General features: G+C 40.9%; 1 protein-coding gene across 1 annotated transcript in view; it reads left to right on the top strand.

Moving 5' to 3' along the window:
* Window positions 1-20,490, top strand: part of LOC141147094 (protein mono-ADP-ribosyltransferase PARP15-like) — an 89,714-nt gene that overhangs the window by 41,225 nt on the left and 27,999 nt on the right. Inside the window, exons 7-10 of the mRNA XM_073634192.1 lie at window positions 6,277-6,339; window positions 11,284-11,460; window positions 13,759-13,931; window positions 19,469-19,514. Of these exons, the coding sequence (XP_073490293.1) occupies window positions 6,277-6,339; window positions 11,284-11,460; window positions 13,759-13,931; window positions 19,469-19,514 (459 nt within the window). The remainder of the gene's footprint in view (window positions 1-6,276; window positions 6,340-11,283; window positions 11,461-13,758; window positions 13,932-19,468; window positions 19,515-20,490) is intronic.

Genomic DNA, 20,490 nt, shown 5'->3' with positions numbered 1-20,490 from the left:
CTTTTTAATATATAACAAAAGTGAATAATACACCACAAGGTACTGCTGCTACTCATTTAAACAGCAAGCATAAATGCCTTGAGCAACATTAAACATAACTCTCTGCAGCAAATTAAAATAAAAATTGGCAAAAATCCATATTCATATTAGATCATACCACGGCTGTCCCTTTACAAAAAATGTAAAACCTTTTAAAAATAACACACACGTGGCACCGATAAGCCATGCCCCTGCTTCCTTCTCATGGGAGTTTGGCTGACAGCAGGAAGAGCTCATGGCTCCCCTATTCCCAGTTTTCTGATGAGAGCAGGAAGTGAAGGGAGCAGTGCTGGAGCGGTGACTTGGAGCCAGTCAAGTGTTTAGGGATGGGTGGGGAGACAAGTAGTGTTCGATTGTAGAACCACTTTAAGTTAGCTTGATTAGGAAGCAAGAGGAGCTTAATAACATACCCACATCCTACATATTATAGACACAACATAAAAAGAATTGTGTAGCTGAGAACTTTTAGGGCATCTTTAAAGAAACTTCTGGTAAAAAGTTTATATTATAATATAATTTTTTTTTTTTTAAGATTCAATATTTTATTGTACAAAAGGTAAAATAGACAAATAGAAATGTACGTATCTTCAAACCCAAGGTTCACAAATGTACTCTACATAAAAGTTCTTGACTGAATTGAACAGTCCACATAAAAGCTCCACGCGTTACGAACATTCATTGTCTACTTTAGGAGCACATGTAAATAATGTTGTCCATATAGTTGAACAACTTCTTAAAAGCAATCTTTGTGCACATTCATTACAAGAGTAATGTTAAAGTGCACCCATATATTTCCATAGGGACAGTGCGGAGTGTCAGTGCATTAATGGACATAAGGGGACACTAAAGTTGCCATCAAAATAATTTGTCATAAAAAAAAAAAAAGTTCATTGAGAGGACAAAGAAAAGACCATCAATCCCCTTTAATCAATATAAGGGTATTCCCATATGTTGGCATTGGATCGCCATGCGTAATTATAGTCGCACCAGCCAGAGCATCACAGTTTCATGTGCAACACAGACCATAGCAAAAAGAGGCTACACATTTCTTTTTAGATTTTGTTTACGTTAACTGGCATATGCTAACACTGCTAGATTTGACCTAGCCATCTAGGTATCCTATGATCTCTGGGCACTAAAGGGTTAAGTGTTGTAATTTTCTCACCTTGGTTGCATCACTGGGAAATGCAGTTCTCAATTTTATCATCAGATTTATTACATGGTATTCTGACTTGTGGACATGAATTGTGTAGCGCTACCCCCGTGAGGGCCACTTACTAAATCTGTACCCCATTGGTTGTCCCATCTCGCAAGTTCTCCGACACCTCTGACACCTGGGTTCAGACTTTTTTGGTGAGCCAATATAATTTGAAACACACAAAATTCAAATTAAACTTTCTTTACTGAAGCATTAGAAACATTAGCTTTTAGTAACATAAACTCTACACTTGATAAGGTTTTACTATAACAGGTATTGCTGATGGTATAAAACAGTAGAAAAGAAACAGCAACTATTTGTAGGAGGTAACGTTTACTCGTGCAATACTTTGCTTAGTTGGACACCTATGGGAACAGGCAGAAGAAGGGCAGAGGAATGACCCTTTCTTATGTCAAACAACTCCCCTCTGCACCTCAACACCACAGGCCCAGAAAGAAAAGGATATACCATTGTGCTTAATTCAGTACAGACAATTTAGCATTCAAGGTATTACCCGCTCATATAATAGTCTTAGGTGAAAGGGCCTTTGTAGCAACCCAAATATTAATCCCCTGTGTATGTGGGGGGCGGGGGGGAGATAAAGTGTAGTCCTTTTTTAATAGCAGAAAGTCTTGAATCTTCAGCTAGCTCTTTGGTGATGCACTAAAGGTTTCCTAATAAGCAAAGGGAAGTCAGTTGACCCAATGGGTCCTGACAGCAGGTGATGCAAAGTGTGCCTGAGGTATCCTGAAGCAAGGTGAACACTGTCGCTGCTTGGCAGGGAGTGAGTGTAATAGAGTTCTACAGGTGTAGACAAAGGAAGGTCAACGTTGACTGCATGTAGTGTCCCCTTTACTAACTAGATGGTTGGCAAGTGCCAGCTCACCGATCCCAGCGACTGGTGGTATTGAAGAATGGAGTGAGGGCTCCTCAGCAAGATTCTGCAGGGTCTTGGCTCAAGGGATGGTGCTCGACCTTGTGTCGCACCGTGCTGCAGCTCAGCTGGATCTGGCGTAGATGTGATAAGAGCGGCCTTAAGGCTGCCGCTGGACATCCAGAAGTAGCTCAGACTTCTTATATCTTCTCCCAGCATTCTATTCTCCTACTCCACGCAGCTGGTACTTGTAGTTCATTACAGTCCTGCCTGAGTCCTGGAAATACAATTCCAATGACGCTTTGCTTTCTCCCCGTGTGTTAATCACTCTGCTGTCAGGATGTGATGACATAGTCTTAGCTGAGCACTAGAGAGGAACAGTCTTACCACAGCAGTGCTGCAGAGTGTCTCCTGATAAGCAGGCAATATTAGCCAGCCCCTGGCTACATATGATTTAAACATTTTTGCTTTTGTAAGTAACAGAAGGCCTGAGATCTCAGTTATGGGGTGTCAGGGTTAGCATGGTAGAGTTTCCTTTTTTCTGGGCTGCTAGGCCACTTTGGATCAAACTATCAGTGCTAGCTGGTCCTGGGCATTGTAGTTCTACAAGCAAGTTTGTGCTGGAGGTAGAAGAGGAGACGTGTGTGTGTGTATATACCAGATGTATATAGTTGTATCCCTGAAGATGCCTTTACTGATTGTAGCACTACAATACCCAGGACCAGCTAGCACTGATATTTTGATCCAACACAATCTCAGTCAGATCCAAGTGAATGCCCATTGCAGGCAGGGACCATGGGCCCCTTTGTTTGTGTAGCAAAAAGAGAGGTCTTTGGTGCTAACTTTCCTATTCCTGTGGCTACTGCTCCCAGTCCCAACTCTTCAAGCACTGCCAGCCTGCCTGGCTGCAGATGCCCCTTTTACTAGCCCTCCTGGCTACTTCTCCACAGTCATCCCAGACTGCCTCTGCATCCATTCCAGACTGCTTGCACCCAGTCCCTTCAGGCATGCCTCTCAGTCCCCTGACTGCAACACTCACCAGCCCTCTTGGCTGTCTTCCTCCCTGGAGATTTGCCCGGCAGTGTTCTCCTGCTGTCCTCTCCTTGCTCCCGTGCCTCCTGGTCACAGCCTAACACTCCATCTCCATCTTGCACCCAAACTCACACTGCCACAGCTGGGCTGACCCTGAGTATTTGAGGGGGCCTGCCCCCTGCCAATCCATTTGTTGTGGATTGGTCAGGTCCCTTTGGAATACTTCAGACAGCTCCTCCCAACTGCTTCTGGAATCTTCTGCAAGATTCCAGCAAGAAGGGGTAGTCACCAGTGGTGGTGCTGCTAAGTCATCCAGCCTACCTGAGTCACTCAAACCCTGACCCAGATAAACACACAAGCCAAGCCTGAATTTACCTACACTAACAAAAATCCTATCAAAAAGAATTCTTATTTGTAGTTCAAAGGTTTTCCCTTTAAGAACCAAAACATTGTCTTCCATAGTGTGGTCTAGTTGTGAGACAAGTGAATGGTACTCCTCCACTATCAAAACAACAATGAAAGTGAATAAGACTGCAGCGAACACCGAAAAGCAAAATCCGTGGTTCTAAGTGTATGAACAAAGATGATGATGCGCTGTCAACAATAACGTGAAAAACTAAGCAATGAATATCGCAATCAGCATAAATAATAATAATAAAATAATAAATATTTAAAACGATAATGATCCCGCCTAATAAAGTGCCAAATAAATATGGTTAATTAGTGTAAAATTAATTAATGAACTAGTGCATTGATCCAGGGACATCAAAAATAAAAGTCAATGTGGTGATTATCTTCTATTCAGGCATTTCTTTAATTAATGTCCAAAATGCCTTCTCAAAGGTAGGTTAGACAAACCGCACATCTTAAGGGTGAGAGGTGTATAATCCCATCAATGAGCTCACAGAACTCCCCCCTTAATTTCTTGAATCAACAGCATGTATTTCTGTAAGAAAATCTGTTCTGCTATTCCGACATCAACCACCAGGGGGTCCTCCGTTCCAGTTTGTGTTATGCTTGTATGGAAGCTTTAAACCCATGTCCTCGTAATGCTCTCGTACTCCTGGGGGGGGGGGGGATAACGAAAGGGATGGGAGAAAAAGAGAACTCCAATAGTGTAGTATGTTCAAAATGTAAAAATGCTTTTATTATGCGAACATCAATAAAAGATATAACAAGCTTAAACAAATCGCATGGCGTTTGGACGCCGTTCTCACGTCACTACCGGTATTTACTCGACCTCCACTTCCGGCCACTCCCTACGCTTTACGTCATCACGTGACTTCATCAGGGGATCAATTCTAGTTTGCCATTTAAACACTCGGCCAGCTTTATAATCTGTAACATCTCGTTGATATTTCTTCATTTTTCTTTGCTGTACCTCTAAATCCTTAACAATTAGATCTTTATTCAATTGTAAGTCCAGATTTTTAAACTCAGCTGGTTCTCTATGCGGTTCTAGCTTAGTTTTCAATTCTTCAATCTGTGTCTCAACAACCTGAGTTTTTCTTTGTTTCCTCTTAAGTACTAATTTTACCAAGTCTAAACTCTTACTTACGAAAGCTCTCCATTTTTATAAAATAATAAATATTGTTTCTAAATGTGCATAAATTATCGCATGCTAATAAGTCACATGACACGTGGTTGCACTGAATAAGGAGAGCAGCTGTATATTACTGTAATGCTGAAGGTTCCGTGTGCGCATGACTGCACAGTTTGCAGTGTTTATTGTTGCAAGGTTTTGTTCCCATGTTTGTGTCTCTGTAATCAGAATGAAGTTTCCTGCTTATTTTATATTAAGGCTACTTTCACACTGCTCTGTTGCAAAAACGGATATGCATTTTTTCCACATTTCCAGTATGTTTTGCATCTGTGAAAAAAAAGACGTGACTCAAACGCACCAAAAACGCAATCGCGGGTGCCTTTTTGATGTGTTTTCCATTCATTTTAATGGTGAGGTGTTTTTGGTGCGTTCTTTTTTACCAAAATGCAGTTTGCAGGACCTGCGATGCAACGGACCCGCAACTGACCAGTGTGAAGAGTTCCATAAGTTTTAATGGTAATGCGTTTTTTCTTCCACTGATCAGTGTGAAAGCAGCGTATGGCTGAGTGGTTGCCTAAGGGCCAGCATTGGGGGTCATTGGAAATTTTTTTAGCAAATGCTCTTCTGTTATGGGGGGTTGCAGCTCTTTGATTATCTTTCTTATCTCCTAGTGCTAGATTCTATGTGCTTACTTTAGGTACGTGGTTTTTCATTGTTCAGATGGAAATAAGCAGGCAAATGGGAATGAGCAGGCTATATTTAGGAAATGAAATGTGGCAAATGGGACAGGGCACATGCATAGCTCCCAACTGTCCCTGATTTTGAGGGACTGTACCTGATTTGGAGCAATGTCCCTCTGTCCCTCATTCGCCCCTCATTTTGGTCTGATCACTATAGATGTATATAAAATGCACTTTTTATCTATCAAAAAGTGTTTTCCAGCGCTAAACCTTTCATCTGATTTCTAAATTGCTGCATTTTTAAATTCCAAAAGCCAATATAAAGGAATAGTAGTGGTAAAAAAAAAGCACTTGTGGGTTTAACAAATCTTGTTTGTTTTTTTTGTTTTTTTATTGTACAATTTTCCTTTAAGGAGGTGTGGCAGGGGGTGTGTGCTATGCCTGCATACCTTTGCTGATAGGTGTCCCTCATTCCCATCTCAAAAAGTTGGGTGGTATAGGCACATGCACAAATGAAGGTGGCAGGTTCAGGACTGCACATTGACTGATCTACTGTATAATGAAAGATGGTAAAAATTACAGGTAAATTCAGTAATACCCTGTTTCCCCTAAAATAAGACCTAGCGTGACTGTCGGTGATGGCTGCAATATAAGCCCTACCCCCCAAATAAGCCCTAGTTGAAGTCCTTGTAGGTCTTATTTTCAGGGTAGGGCTTATTTTCAGGGAAACAGGGTAGGCCTTTTTTGGGGGGTAGGGCTTATATTGCAGCCATCAGCGACAATCACGCTAGGTCTTATTTTCGGGGAAACAGGGTAGTAACAGATCTTTTTAAAAAAAAAAAAAAAAGAATAAAAAGTTTTCAGGTGAATTGGAGTCCTTATTTGAAGGGGTTTTCCCATCTGTTTGCAGGTGTTTCTGGAGCAATACTGTCTGCTGCTGGGAAGGCAGTTGAGGAAGAATGCAAACGCATTGGTAAGTTTTTTGCTATATTCATTTTAATGTGGTCTACATTGTTCTCAGGCCTAAAAAGGTTTTTAGATGAGAACACAAATAAGCTGGTTGAAGACGGGAGTTCTTGCCATAATTTGCAATTCTTGTTTGTAAAATATATTTTGAATAGTGGCACACTCACCTACTAGCATATGCACCTCCAGCACACAGAAGGTATATCCTTCTCAATACATGGCTCTATTTCCTGCGTTGGACAGCTGGGAGTGTATATTGCCCTGTGCAAAAATTGCTAAAGCAAGAGGAAGCCTTTTTAGGTCTCTTCTGCAAAAATACTCTACGTTCTAGCAATTTTGTGTGGACTTGTTATTAAAGCCCAACCCCTCCCAAAACTTGTCTTTTTAGTTTTGAATAGAGGCTAAGATTCTGAATGTCTGTTAGGCTTTTATTGCAGTCTGTGTCCTCCATTAGAAATATTATCTCACCTTACCTGAGGACATTACTAGGACAGGAAGGCACATACAGCAAAAACAATGTTTAACATTTTCAGAAGATCTAACCATTTTTCATTCTACAAATTTTTTTTTATCTATAGACTAGAAAAAGGAGGCTGTCTCAACACCATACACGAAAAATATTGAAAGATACCCTAAAACCAAAATAAAAAACAACTTTTCCCTTATGCAGACTTTAAAGATACTCAAACTATATAGGTGTCCCTTTTAAATGTATATACCAAAGAATATGACAAATTTTACATATAGTGTATTAACACCTTACTAGAAATGGGAAGGCCTGGAATTTTTGGGGGGAAAATTGGAAAAAAAGCAAGGTTTTTCCATTTTTTTTTTTTAATGGAAAAATTAAAAAAAAAAAAGGTGGAATATGTTCTTTTACAATAAGTAATACCGTATATCTATGATATGGTATTAAAACTATATAACCTGTAAAGCCCTAAATTATTTCAAGTTCTCTCTGAAGACCAGCAAATCCTAGAACACCATTCAAGTAACATTGTACTCCTCAATGCAGTTCTAAAACAAGAGAAATGTGCACTTCTGCCACTAGGGGGCACTGCAGGGGAAAGGCTCCAGTTTAGTTTTCTTGTGGGCTCCATCTTTTATCCCCAACAGTTGGGTGATTGTTGGGATACAGTAGATAGTTTCTGTCCTCTTAGGCCCTAATTGACAGGTAAGAGGGTAAATTTATCTGACAAATTAGTTTATTTTATTTAGCCTTTTAAATTATTCCTATTAATGTTCTCCACCATCACAGCATAATATTTCCCTATAGTCTGCTCAGTAAATTTGTTTTTTCTTTTCCTCCCCTCAGTAAAATGGTGAGACCAACATTTAGAGTTTGGAAAAATTTCCACAGTGCAATTTCTGCTGAGAACAAAGCTAAAGTTTGCAAATATTGTGAGAAGAAATATTATTTTCCAAAGTCTACAAGCAGAGCAGCCGTTTTAAATCAGCCGTACAGCCTACCACTGCAGCTAGAATACCCCCTCATCCACAGCTCTCACCCCTCTGCACCTAGAATAGCCCCCATCCAAAGCTCTCACCCCTCTGCTCCTAGAATGGCCCCCCATCTACAGCCCTCACCCCTCTGCACCTAGAATAGTCCCCATCCAAAGCTCTCACCCCTCTGCTCCTAGAATGGCCCCCCATCTACAGCCCTCACCCCTCTGCACCTAGAATAGTCCCCATCCAAAGCTCTCACCCCTCTGCTCCTAGAATGGCCCCCCATCCACAGCTCTCATCCCTCTGCACCTAGAATAGCCCCCACCCATAGCCCTCACCCCTCTGCACCTAGAATGCTCTCACCCCTCTGCACCTGGAATACACCCCTATCCACAGCTCTTAACCCTCTGCACCTAGAAACCCCCTCCCTATCCACAGCTCTCACCCCTCTGCACCTAGAGCCCCCCTCCCTATCCACAGCTCTCACCCCTCTGCACCTAGAAAAAAAACCCTATCCATGGCTCTCACCCCTCTGCACCTAGAGCCCCCCTCCCTATCCACAGCTCTCACCCCTCTGCTCCTAGAATAGCCCCCATCCACAGCTCTTACCCCTCTGCACCTAGAAAACCCTCCTATCCACAGCTCTGACCCATCTGCACCTAAAATAGCCCCCCATCCACAGCTCTCATCCCTCTGCACCTAGAAAACCTCCCTATCCACAGCTCTGACCCCTCTGCACTTAGAATACCCCCATCCACAGCTCTCACCCTCCTCCAGCTAGAATACCCCCCCCCCCCCAGAGCTCTCTCCCCTCTGCAGCTAATATCTAATATAACCCCCCCCCCCCCCCATATCCACAGCTCTCACCCCTCTGCATCTAGAAATAAATCTCATCCCTCTGCTCCTAGCACTCCCCATCCACAGCTCTCACCCCTCTGCAGCTAGAATACCCCCATCCACAGCCCTCACCCCCCTGCCCTATGTTGTTTAGGCACACTTAGCACTGTAAGGTGTTAACACTGTTAATGTAATAATGTGTCATTATTTTATGGTATATAATTTAAAGGGAAAGCGCACCTATATAGTTTAAGTGTTTGTTTTTTTTTCTATTTGTGTAATTCACTTTGTTTATTCACAATTCTTTTTTTATGATTGGTTACTAATTTATTTCATACTACGCAAAGGAGGAAGTCATTGCATACACAGACTTTAAAAGTACCTCTGGAGACAACAATTGGAAAAAATATCTATATATTAACATGATGAAAAAATGTGTGTACATTGATCTTAAAATCCCACACACAGTGTATACAGTACATAGGAATACATTTTTTAATTAAATATTGTACATACAGTATGTTGTACGTATCTGTTCCAAAAAAGAAGGCTGCTAAACACCATTGACAACTTAATGCATATTCAAAATGTGATATTCCAAGATATGTACTTGAATACACCTTGGAATATAATGCATTTTGGGAATGCATTAGGCTGTTAATGGTATCTAGTGACCTTCCCTTTTTGGAATGGATAGGAATTCACACACATATTGTACTCCTTCATTCCAAAAGAGAAGGATATTAGATACAGTGCCTTGAAAAAGTATTCATACTCCTTGAAATTTTCCACATTTTTTGTCATGTTACAACTAAAAAAGTAAATGTATTTTATTGGGATTTTATGTGACCAACACAAAGTGGCACATAATTGTGAAAAAGGAAAATTATAAATGGTGTTCAAACAATATGTGAAAAGTGTGGTCTACATTTTGTATTCAGCCCCCCTGAGTCAATACTTTGTGGAACCACCTTTCACTGCAATTTACAGCTACAAGTCTTTTTGGGGATGTCTCTACCAGCTTTGCACATCTAGAGTAACAATTTTGCCCATTCTTCTTTGCAAAATAGCTCAGGCTCTGTCAGATTGGATGGAGAGCGTCTGTGAACAGCAATTTTCAAGTCTTGCCACAGATTCACAATTGGATTTAGGTCTGGACTTTGACTGGGCCATTTTAACACATGAATATGCTTTGATCTAAACCATTCAATTGTAGCTCAGACTGTATGTTTAGGGTCGTTGTCCTGCTGGAAGGTAAACCTCAGCCCCAGTCTCAAGTCTTTTGCAGACTCTAACAGGTTTTCTTCTAAGATTGTTCTGTATTTGGCTCCATCCATCTTCCCATCAACTCTGACCAGCTTCCCTGTCCCTGCTGAAGAAAAGCATCCCCACAACATGATGCTCCCACCACCATGTTTCACGGTGAGGATGGTTTGTTCAGGGTGATGTGCAGTGTTAGTTTTCCGCCACACATAGCGTTTTGCTTTTAGGCCAAAAAGTTCAATTTTGGTCTCATCTGACCAGAGCACCTTCTTCCACATGTTTGCTGTGTCCCCAAATGGCTTCTTGCAAACTGCAAATGGGACTTCTTATAACTTTCTTTCAACAATGGCTTTCTTCTTGCCACTCTTACAGAAAAGCCAGATTTGTGGAGTGCACGACTAATAGTTGTCCTGATCAATGTCTGATTAATGCTCTCCTTGCCCGGCCTGTCAGTTTAGGTAGACGGCCATGTCTTGGTAGGTTTGCAGTTGTGCCATAATCTTTCCATTTTCGGATGATGGATTGAACAGTGCTCCGTGAGATGTTCAAAGATTGGGATATTTTATTATAAACCAACCCTGCCTTAAACTTCTTTACAACTTTATCCCTGACCTGTCTGGTGTATTCCTTGGCCTTCATGATGCTGTTTATTCACTAAGGATCTCTAACAAACCTCTGAGGGCTTCACAAAACAGCTGTATTTATACTGAGATTAAATTACACAATTAGCTACTAATTAAGTGACTTCTGAAGGCAATTGTTTCCACTATATTTTAATTAGGGGTATCAGAGTGAAGCGTGAAGAGTAAAGTTGGATACAAATGCACGCCACACTTTTCAGATATTTATTTGTAAAACACTTTGAAAACCATTTATCATTTTCCTTCCACTTCACAATTATGTGCCACTTTGTGTTGGTCACATAAAATCCCAATAAAATTAATTTCTGTTTTTGGTTGTAACATGACAAAATGTGGAAAATTTCAAGGGGTATGAATACTTTTTCAGTGCACTGTACCATTGACAATCTAACGCATTCTCAAAATGTATTCCATTCCAATTTGTATTGAAGTACATATTTTGTAATCGCTTTATTACACTTCAAATATTCAATTTTGAGAATGCATTAGGTGGTCAATGGTATCTAATGCCCTTCCCTTTTGGAATGGATAAGTACAATACTTGAGTATATTCCTATGTACATAAAGTGTGTGTGGGATTTAAAAAACAAAGTTGGTCCACTACTTTTTAATCATGTTAACAAATAGATATGTATTCCAATTGTCTCCAGTGGTACCTTGTAAAGTTTGCATAGGGAAAATAAGTGTTTTCATTCTGGGTTTATTTTTTTTAGTCTATAGCTACATTGGAGAGATTACTTAATTTTGGTCTTCTTCTCACCAAGGTGAACTTAAAGAGCATGAAGCTGTCAAAACTAGCGGTGGAAACACGAAGGCTAAATATATCATGCATATTATTGGACCTAAAACTTTATCTGCCTATGAACAATCCATGCACAGAATCCTGCAAACTTGCCATAATAATGTCTACAGAAGTGTTGCGGTTCCAGCCATGGGAACAGGTAAAGATATTCAGGCTAGTTATAAAAGAATGAAAAACAGATTGTAGGATGTCTACATTGGTTTACCAGATTTAAGCCACTGAATTTGAACTAAGAAATAGAGAATCCTGTTGATCCTGCCAGAAATGTCATGTCCTTGTCACTACCGCACTAAAGAAAATCTTCCTAGCTAACTTCTGTAAAATATCAATTGCCCTGCACCCAATGTAATGGAGATGAAGAGACCGGAAATGCTTGTAATCCATATTAGGACAGCAGCCTAGGCTGACAACCATGGATCCCTCCATTGATACCGTGGAGAAGGGATGTAGCCATCCAGGGACAGGAAGTGAGTTATTTGCAGTATTTAACCACTTGCTGATCTCCAACAGTATATCTATTGCTGGCGGGCTGCTCCCCCCTATACGTCACGGTGCTCATGCGCACTGCACGCACCCCTTGGGGCACACCGCAACGCGATCTGCTCTTCATATGGTCAGGATCTTTTCTGAGCCTGGGCCGGCTCTGTGATGTCAGCCAAAAGGGGGCTTTAGCATGCATATTATTGGACCTATCACTGTATCTGCTTTAGCCTGCTGCCGGTTGATAACAGGTCACAGGAGTGCAGAACTAACTGCACTCCTGTGATCCAAAGTCAAAAAAGCTTTGGCTATACCTCTCCTTTAAATCCTTCCCACCCATTGACCATTTATGAGACTTTAAAACTCCTTTACTCAAGTCATTAGTCATGTGTCCCAAACTGTTACTACTTCAGGTGGTGAAGACTGGTGATCCAGAACTGCAGTCTTTGCCCGGACCACCTGGTCCATTATGTGATCATGGTGCAAAAATCTTTAGGACATGAAATGACTTCACCGCTGGACCTCCGCTTCATCGTGTGTCTCCTCCGCTGAGTCCGCTCCTCTTCCTAAGCGCCAGGCATCCATTAGGGTGGCCTGGTGCTTTGGCCAATCAGGAAACAAAGCATAGTAGTTGCAAGTTCAATTAGCAGACTCTGAGACTTCAATAGGAGGACAGCCATGCAGGGAAAGGCCTCCAGCGAGAAGCCGCATCTGCACATGCAGGGATGCTGTCTCCTATGGTAACAGTCTTTAACAGTTCCTAACACAAAGCTTAACAGTTCCTTCTCCTGCACTACAACTTGTCCTTGTAGTTCTTCAGCCCACTGAGCTCCCGATCTCTCACTAGACCCTCTGATTCACTGCCACTGAATCTCTTGAGCTCCTCCAATCTTCAAAGTGGTATCTTCCTTAAGCGTCACCCCCCCCCCCGCCTCTCTGCTGGGTCGGTAGCTTGGCACTCTCAAGCTTTACCCTGCTGGCCTGCTCGGTCCCTGACTTGACACACAAGGCTGCTCTGCAAGTGTCACCTCTGTGGGTTGGGTCCCTGATTTGATCACCATCTGAAGTTTCCCGATTCTCCACCATGCCCGTACAGTGAGAATGTGACTACAGGTACTTGCTTCAGTTACTCCCTGTGGTCGCTGGTAACAAGGCGGTTGGTCCCTTTGTGGCGACAGCTTCCCCTCTACCTCCGGCCACTTGGGGAGAAATCATTGGATTTCTAACAATCGACCAGGTTGACTACTTCTGGCAAGTAAATTTGTGAAGAGCATCCCTGTCTAAACTTCAGGGTGCTACCTGTAATATCGCAGCCTCATTGTCAGCAGTTTCAGCCATACAATGGTTTTTAGTAGCCATGCCTTTCATGCTTTTTCACACCTGTTTAGGTCCCCTACAGGTTCTGAGCTTCTCCGATTATCATCAGCTCCATTGAGTGGCCATATTTCAGTATTTCCTTGAAATAACTTCATCAAATAAAACAAAATTATGGCCACCAGATGGAGTTTATGATCATAGAAAATAATCATTGCACACATTATGACGATTATTTGTCACATCTATGCAAATGCCTTTAGGCATTCACTCACTGCAAATTTTATAAATGGGCACTAATGTAAATGGGTATCCTTAAATTTTATAGTTTCCACAGGAACAAAGGGTGTGAGGATAGCTTTCAATAGGAATGTTTAGGAATGTTTAATAGGGCATTTCCCCTCACTTCCTGTTGTGATAATTTTGTGTGTGTGAAAAAAAAATAAAAAAATAGATTATTTAATATAAGTGTGTGTGTGTGTGTATGTATATGTGTGTGTATATATATATATATATATATATATATATATATATATATATATATATATATATATATATATATATATATACTAATATTTATATAATATACTAAAAAAAAAAGTATATATATTTCATATATTTTTTTTTTTTTTTTTTTTTACAGGCCAAACGCATATTGATCCAAAAGAATCAATTAAGGCTATCCTGGAAAGTACATTAAAATACTTAGCAGAAATGTTACTCCCCAATCTGGAAACAATCTCTATAGTTGTTGTTCAAGAGAACATTTACAGGACCTACCTGAAGGTTTTTCAGGCGCAATGCAGGCAATTTCAGGTAAACCATCAATCTATGGTGAACATGTGCAGTTCATTTTCTTCTGAATTGATATTCGGGCAAGTTTTTTGTTCTTTTTCGGAAATTTGGATGTATCCGAGTTTCCGAATTACAATAGTAATGCATTTAAGCAAATCCAAAATAACAAAAAAGAAATTCAGACAAAATTTGAATTTAAAAAGAATACAATAAAAAATAAAAGAATATAATTCAAAAGACAATACAATAGAAAGAAAATAACCATTTTCCAAAATTTAAATAGAATCAATTTGAATAGAATAGATAATAGAATAGAAAAAAACAGAATAGAATATAACCATCATTCAAAATTTGAATGGAATTTGATTCAAATGGAATTCGGATCGATTGGAATTCGGAAAATTCAAATAGATTTGAATACGAAAAATGATGTCACATGTCTAGTGTCATGTAGTATCATGTGTCATGTAGTAACTAGGGGGTGGGACCCTGGCATTTAGTTACAGGTGGAGAGCACAGGTGTTCTGTGAAGCCCTGCTGCCAGCAGTCTGTCAAACTCTGGGGGGCTTACAGATAATGGTGCTTGACAGTGTAACCAGCGGTACGAATGTTTAGGGCAGTATGAACCCAGGGATAAATGCCTGGAATGCAAGAGGTCTGAGTAGCTTGATAAAGGTCTAGACATGGTTTGAAATGTTGCTGTGTGGAAAAGCAGTTTGGTTTGTACTGCCATGTTTTTGTAACAAAGTAAAAGCGCTTTTAATTAGGACATAGACCTGTGTGCAAATGCACTACATTTTCCCCCAAAAAGGGGAAGCTCCACTTGTCTGCCCCCCCCCCCCCCTCTGCTGCCACATTTTGGCACCTTTCTCTGGTTTTGGCAGGTACCCGCTCCCACTTCCGGGTGAATTCGCCGCGGCAAACTCACCCAGAGGTTCGGCCCTCCTCCTCCTTCCCCCACAGCCGGCCCATTGACCTAACTCAGCGCAGTTCGCGAATGCGCAGTAGGGAACAAGGCTTCACTGCTGGTTTCCCCTAATGGAGATGGCAATGGCAGCACTCGATTGAAAATCAGCCTAGGTGACGACCGCGCTGGAATAATGGACAGGTAAGTGTTCCAATATTAAAAGTCAGCAGCTACAGTAGTTGTAGCTGCTGACTTTTAATTTTTTTTTTCTGATGGAGCCTGGAGCTCCTCTTTAAAGCGGTAGTAAACGCTTTTTTGCACCCTGCAAAGTAAAGCCATAATGTGCTAGCATGTCAAACTTACCCTAAAATTAAATTCTTCCAGCACCGAGCTGCAGGCGCTTCCATCTTCACCCGTCTTCCTTCTGGGTTCGTGGACTCCGGCTGTGTGACTGGCCAGAGCCGCGATGATGTCACTCACGTGTATGCAAGCTGGAGCCGCAGTTTACGGCACAGGGCTCTGTAGGAATAGCCCTAGTGGCCAGTCCTTCAGAGCACATCCACCAGTGATGTCACTGGCTGCATGTACAGTAAATATCTCCTAAACTGTAAATGTTTAGGGGATATTTAAAACTACCTTTAGGTAAGCCTTATTATAGGCTTACCTATAGGTAAAAGTCAGAGATGGGAGTTTACTCCCACTTTAAGGTTGCTCTGAGTTGGCAAAAAGTCTCATCCTTGAACCAGGCATTAAAATAAGACAGAAGAAACTCTGCTCTTGATGTGGAAGCAGTGATCTCTTGCTGGCATGGCATGCTGGCAGAGGTCAGCCTTTTCTACACAAGCTGTGGTTCTGTTCTAAAGAAAAAGAACTGAGAGACTTTGCTCACCTTTTTGACAGACACGTAGCTCTTCACTCTGCAGCTCCCCCAAAGAACAGGGAGCAAAGAAAACCATGTTATGTGTGCCTTTCTAAGCATGAGGCACCACTAGCCAAATTGCTTGATATAACAGACTTTTCGTGCACAGTAAACATTGTGATTACCATGCAGGAATTGTGAACCAGCCCTACATGTTGCATTTTTCTGCACAGAAAAAAAAAACTGACGTGACACTAGCAACAACTCTCCTTTGTGCCCTAGCAAAGAAGCAGGTCTCTGCACATGGTGTGAATGAGGCCTGAATGATAGCGGTGAAAGTAGATTCACTAGAGCAGGGGTGTCCAACCCATGGGCTGCATGCGGCCCAAGACTGCTATGAATGCGGTCCAACACGTAAACTTGCCTAACCAATTGGTGACCGCAATACTTATATATATCAGATCAGCCATAACCCCGGTATCTTTTTTTTTTTTTTTTTTTCCTTGAAAGCGATCTGAGCGGCTTATTAGCCACTGTATCGCTTTCCAAAGCAGGAGGATGTTATTCCCCCCGCCCACCGGTGTCTCCTCAGGCTTACCGTTTTCAACCGACTTGCCCGAGAAATGATCCGACGGTGCCGCTGGCTGGTCACAGAGGCAGTGACTAGATTGTCTCTGATTGCCTCTATGGCCTTGGAGGACCAAAGCAACATCATGTCGCTTCCAGTCCAGGGTGAAGGTAAACAATTTTTTTTTTTTTTTTTTATCTTTTTTAAAGCTATTTTGACCCTATCCCTCTATCAAGAGGACCTGTCATCATTATTTCGATTACAAGGGATGTTAAAATAAAAGTGTTCAAAAAAAAAGAAAATAAAGGGACCGTAGTTTGTTGCTATTCCACGAACGTGCGCAATTTTAAAGCATGATATTTTGGGTATCTATTTACTTGGCGTAACATCAGCTTTCATATTATACAAAAAATTGGGGTATTTATATTGTGTGGTGTCTTTTTGTTTTTTTTTTCATTAAAAATAATTTTTTTCCCAAAAAAGGTGCGTTTAAAAACAGCTGCGCAAATACCATATGACAAACAAATTGCAACGATTGCCATTTTATTCCATAGGGTCTCTGCTCTATATATATGGCATGTTTAAAACCATAAAGTTGCAGTTGATTCAAATAAAGGCAAGAAACTTGGTTTGAAATGCTACAACAGGAACAAATTCCTTGTTGATCCCCCTAAGGCAATTGAATGCTTGCTGAATAAAAAGAGCCTTTCCGTATGTGAAGGTTAAACCCATCTTCCCCCAGGCACAAAGAGTTCTCCCTTGTCATCTGCAATTATTAAAGTGAACAACTTTGCACCATTTTGTACAAGATGATCATCTTTTTCCCTAGCCAATAGTTCTCACCGGTGTAAAGATATTACTTGAAGTGATTGTTCCTTTTTATTATATATAATACACACAGGGCTTTTTTTTTCTCGGAGAATAGGTGTGGGAACTCCCCTGTCTGAGTCACCCCACACAACAATAGACTCCCCCAGCAACAATGGACTCCACTCCAACAACAATAATAACAATAGATTCCCTGCAGCAACAGTGAACCATCCACAACAAAATATCACACCCAGTAACAAAATATCCACCCAAGCAACATTGGACCCCCTCCCCCAGCAGCAACATCAGATCTCCCAGCAGCCAGCATCAATAGATCCTCCAGCAGCCAGTAAAAATAGACCTCTCCCTCAACAGTAGATCCCTTCCAGAAACATAAGACCCCCCCAGCAACAATAAATTCCCCATCAACAACAATAGACCCTCACACAAAATCAGATCCCCACCAGTGACAATAGATCCCCCAGCAGCCAACATCAATAGACCCTCCAGCATACCCCATGCTATTACATACATTCAGTGCTGGAGGTGCCGGAACTGAGTTCCCCCGCGTTCCTGCTGAAAAAAAGATATATATATATATATATATATATATATATATATATATATATATATATATAGATAGATAGATATCTATAGATAGATATCTATAGATATCTATCTATCTATCTATCTATCTATCTATCTATCTATATATATCTATATATATATATATATAGATATATATATCTATATATATATATAGATATATATATCTATATATATATACACATTTTCTAGCAAAATATACTGATTTAAACTTATAAACAAAAAGTGCCACCAAAGGCTTGGTCTTTAATTGGTAAAAATTTTGAAATTTTTTTCAGGGGGTTTGTTAAAATGAGTTTTACACTTCGTGAATTCATGTAGCCGAAGTAAAAATCATCAGTTTTCGGCAGCACCTATATTTATGAGCAACTATTTTCAAGGCTGAAGCACATGAAGGGCAAAATTAGAACCAAAATATCTGATGAGCACCAGAATTCATTGAGAATTGCTACTCCATCAAATATCACTTTTTTGCTTCTATAATAAGTATCAAAAAATTATGTTTTATTACTCAGATACATTATATCGGTGATCTTTAACTTGTGATCTGCCTGACCATTTCTGCTCATCAGCTATCCTTATAGTTTGTGTTTTTTTTTTATGTGTGACCCATTGCTCGTCTTCCAATGTGGCCAGGGAAGGTCAAACTGTTGGACACCCCTGCATTAGGGGGAGGAGCTACAAAGCTCTATATGTAATACAACACTAGAATGAAATAAATTAGGGTCAAATTTGAACATTGAATAATCCTATTTTGCTTGCATGCTGTTTTACCCATCATGGTCTGGTAAGGTTTGAATCTTTAAGAGAATTTTTCCAGTGATCTACATACATACTGAAAGCTGAGGATCATACATGTACTGTTTTACCATTGTATTTCCATCTACTTACAGAGATCCCACGCATCCCATATTGGGAAGGATGCTTTCTAATTATTTCTAATTATGTCATTATGCATTCTTGGATGACAAATATTTCATTTTGAACTCTTCAGCAGAAGGACACTATCTGACTGATTTCTGTTTAAAGAAAACTAATAGCGCTGCCTTTGCATATTCAGTTTATGACTTTTCCAATATCTTCAGTGTGCTTACTTTTAGTAAGGGCTTTTGGCAGCAGCTGCTGATTATAGATCTGTTTACTATAGAGCTTTAGTTTGATTTGGTGTATCATCATTATTTGTGCTTTTTTATATGTCACTTATCAGTGATTTGACTTTATTTTCTCTCACATAGTTTTTTAAAGCGGGGTTCCACCCAAATTTTGAACAATATCTGTATGTATTCTCTTCCTTGCCTAGATGCTGACATGTCATTTAAAAAAATTTAAATCGCCGTAATTACCTTTTATTTGTCTATTCTTCTTTGCACTTCCTGGTTCTCCTCCCGTGGGAGTAGGCGTGTTTCTAGCCTCTCCCAGACTCCTGGGAGCTAGTCTCAGGCTTCCCAGGATGCCACTGAGCATGTGCAGGAACGAGCGGGGAATGCTGGGAGCACAGCATTCACCACATCCAGGAAATAAATGCTTGTGGGCTTCAAATGCCCACAATGAAGATGGAAACCGCCTGCAGTGAATAATATAAGTTATTATTTCCGACGAAATCTGACATAGGCGGACATATTACACACAATATGTGAGTATGTAATGCTGAGAAGAAAAGTTTGTGAATGAACGCAAAAAAAAAAAAAAACGATAGATAGGTGGACCCCCACTTTAATTATTTATTTATCCGCACTCATGAGCGCTTAGTAGTTGTATTGTAATTGTATTATTATTATTATTATTATTTTTATATATTTCTTTTTCAGGAGCAACAACGTGAAGGGAAAATTAAAAGAGCAATTCAGGCACAAGGTACTTGTGGAGCAAATCGGGAGTTATTAAAGTTGGGAATGGTTCATAAAGGTTTTTTTTTTTTTTTTTGAAAGGTGTTTATTTTGGTTTTACAGCAAAAAGTACAATGGAAACGGACTTACATTAAAGGCATGTAAGGTGCTAATGACTATACCAAGTCATGTAGACATTAATGTACAACGGGCTGGTAGTCCGTGAAGGAACAGAAAGACCCCAACAACATTCATACAGACACACATTTAAACCCACACCACACACGACCCCAGATCAACGGCAGATTTGTAAGGTCCGCCTATGTAGCGGAAAGTTCCACACAGAACAATCCCTGGTCAGTGAGTAGGCAACCTTCAGACCACTATTCCTGAGTTACATGAGTGGAAAACTCACTGAGTGGTCACTAATACGTTGCTCAGTCTCAGTCACGTATTTTTTGCATGTCTTGCCGCATGATTGTTAAGTCGATCTCCATAAGGTCTGTGTGGTTTACCTTAATGATAGCGAAGACCTCTGACAGTGTAGGCCCCTTGCTGTCATCCGTGACATCCTCTCCCGGGGTTGCTTGCAGGGACATGGCCGGGGGGTCCAGGATCTCGGGAGAAGGTGGCGGGAAGGCATCCTGGCTGTCCCCAAAGATATCAGGAGTGGAGGCTGGTGATGCGCTAGGCCCATGGACGGTGTTGCGGCTGCCATCTTGGCAGGAGCGGGTGGTGATGCTCATGGTGGCCTGAGGTTGCTTCTTCCCCCACCTCTTTCCCATCCACCAAAATGCCACTCTAGGATGCAGAAAACTTTCTTACCCGGGTAGACGTGAATTAGAGACGATTTTCGTCTATGGTCGATCAGGATGGTGCAGGACCGTAGGAGAGACCGGAGCTGCACAGGAACACGTCTGGTTCATAAAGTTTAATCACTGGCCTCTTAGCATATTTTCACAGACATCACCCGAATGTAAAACATCAAACTATGTGTTATGGAG

Source organism: Aquarana catesbeiana, linkage group LG06, assembly GCF_042186555.1.
Source record: "Aquarana catesbeiana isolate 2022-GZ linkage group LG06, ASM4218655v1, whole genome shotgun sequence".
NCBI classification, from domain to species: Eukaryota; Metazoa; Chordata; class Amphibia; order Anura; family Ranidae; genus Aquarana; species Aquarana catesbeiana.
The sequence above is the reverse complement of the archived record's forward strand: the minus strand, read 5'-3'. Positions and strand labels throughout refer to the sequence as shown.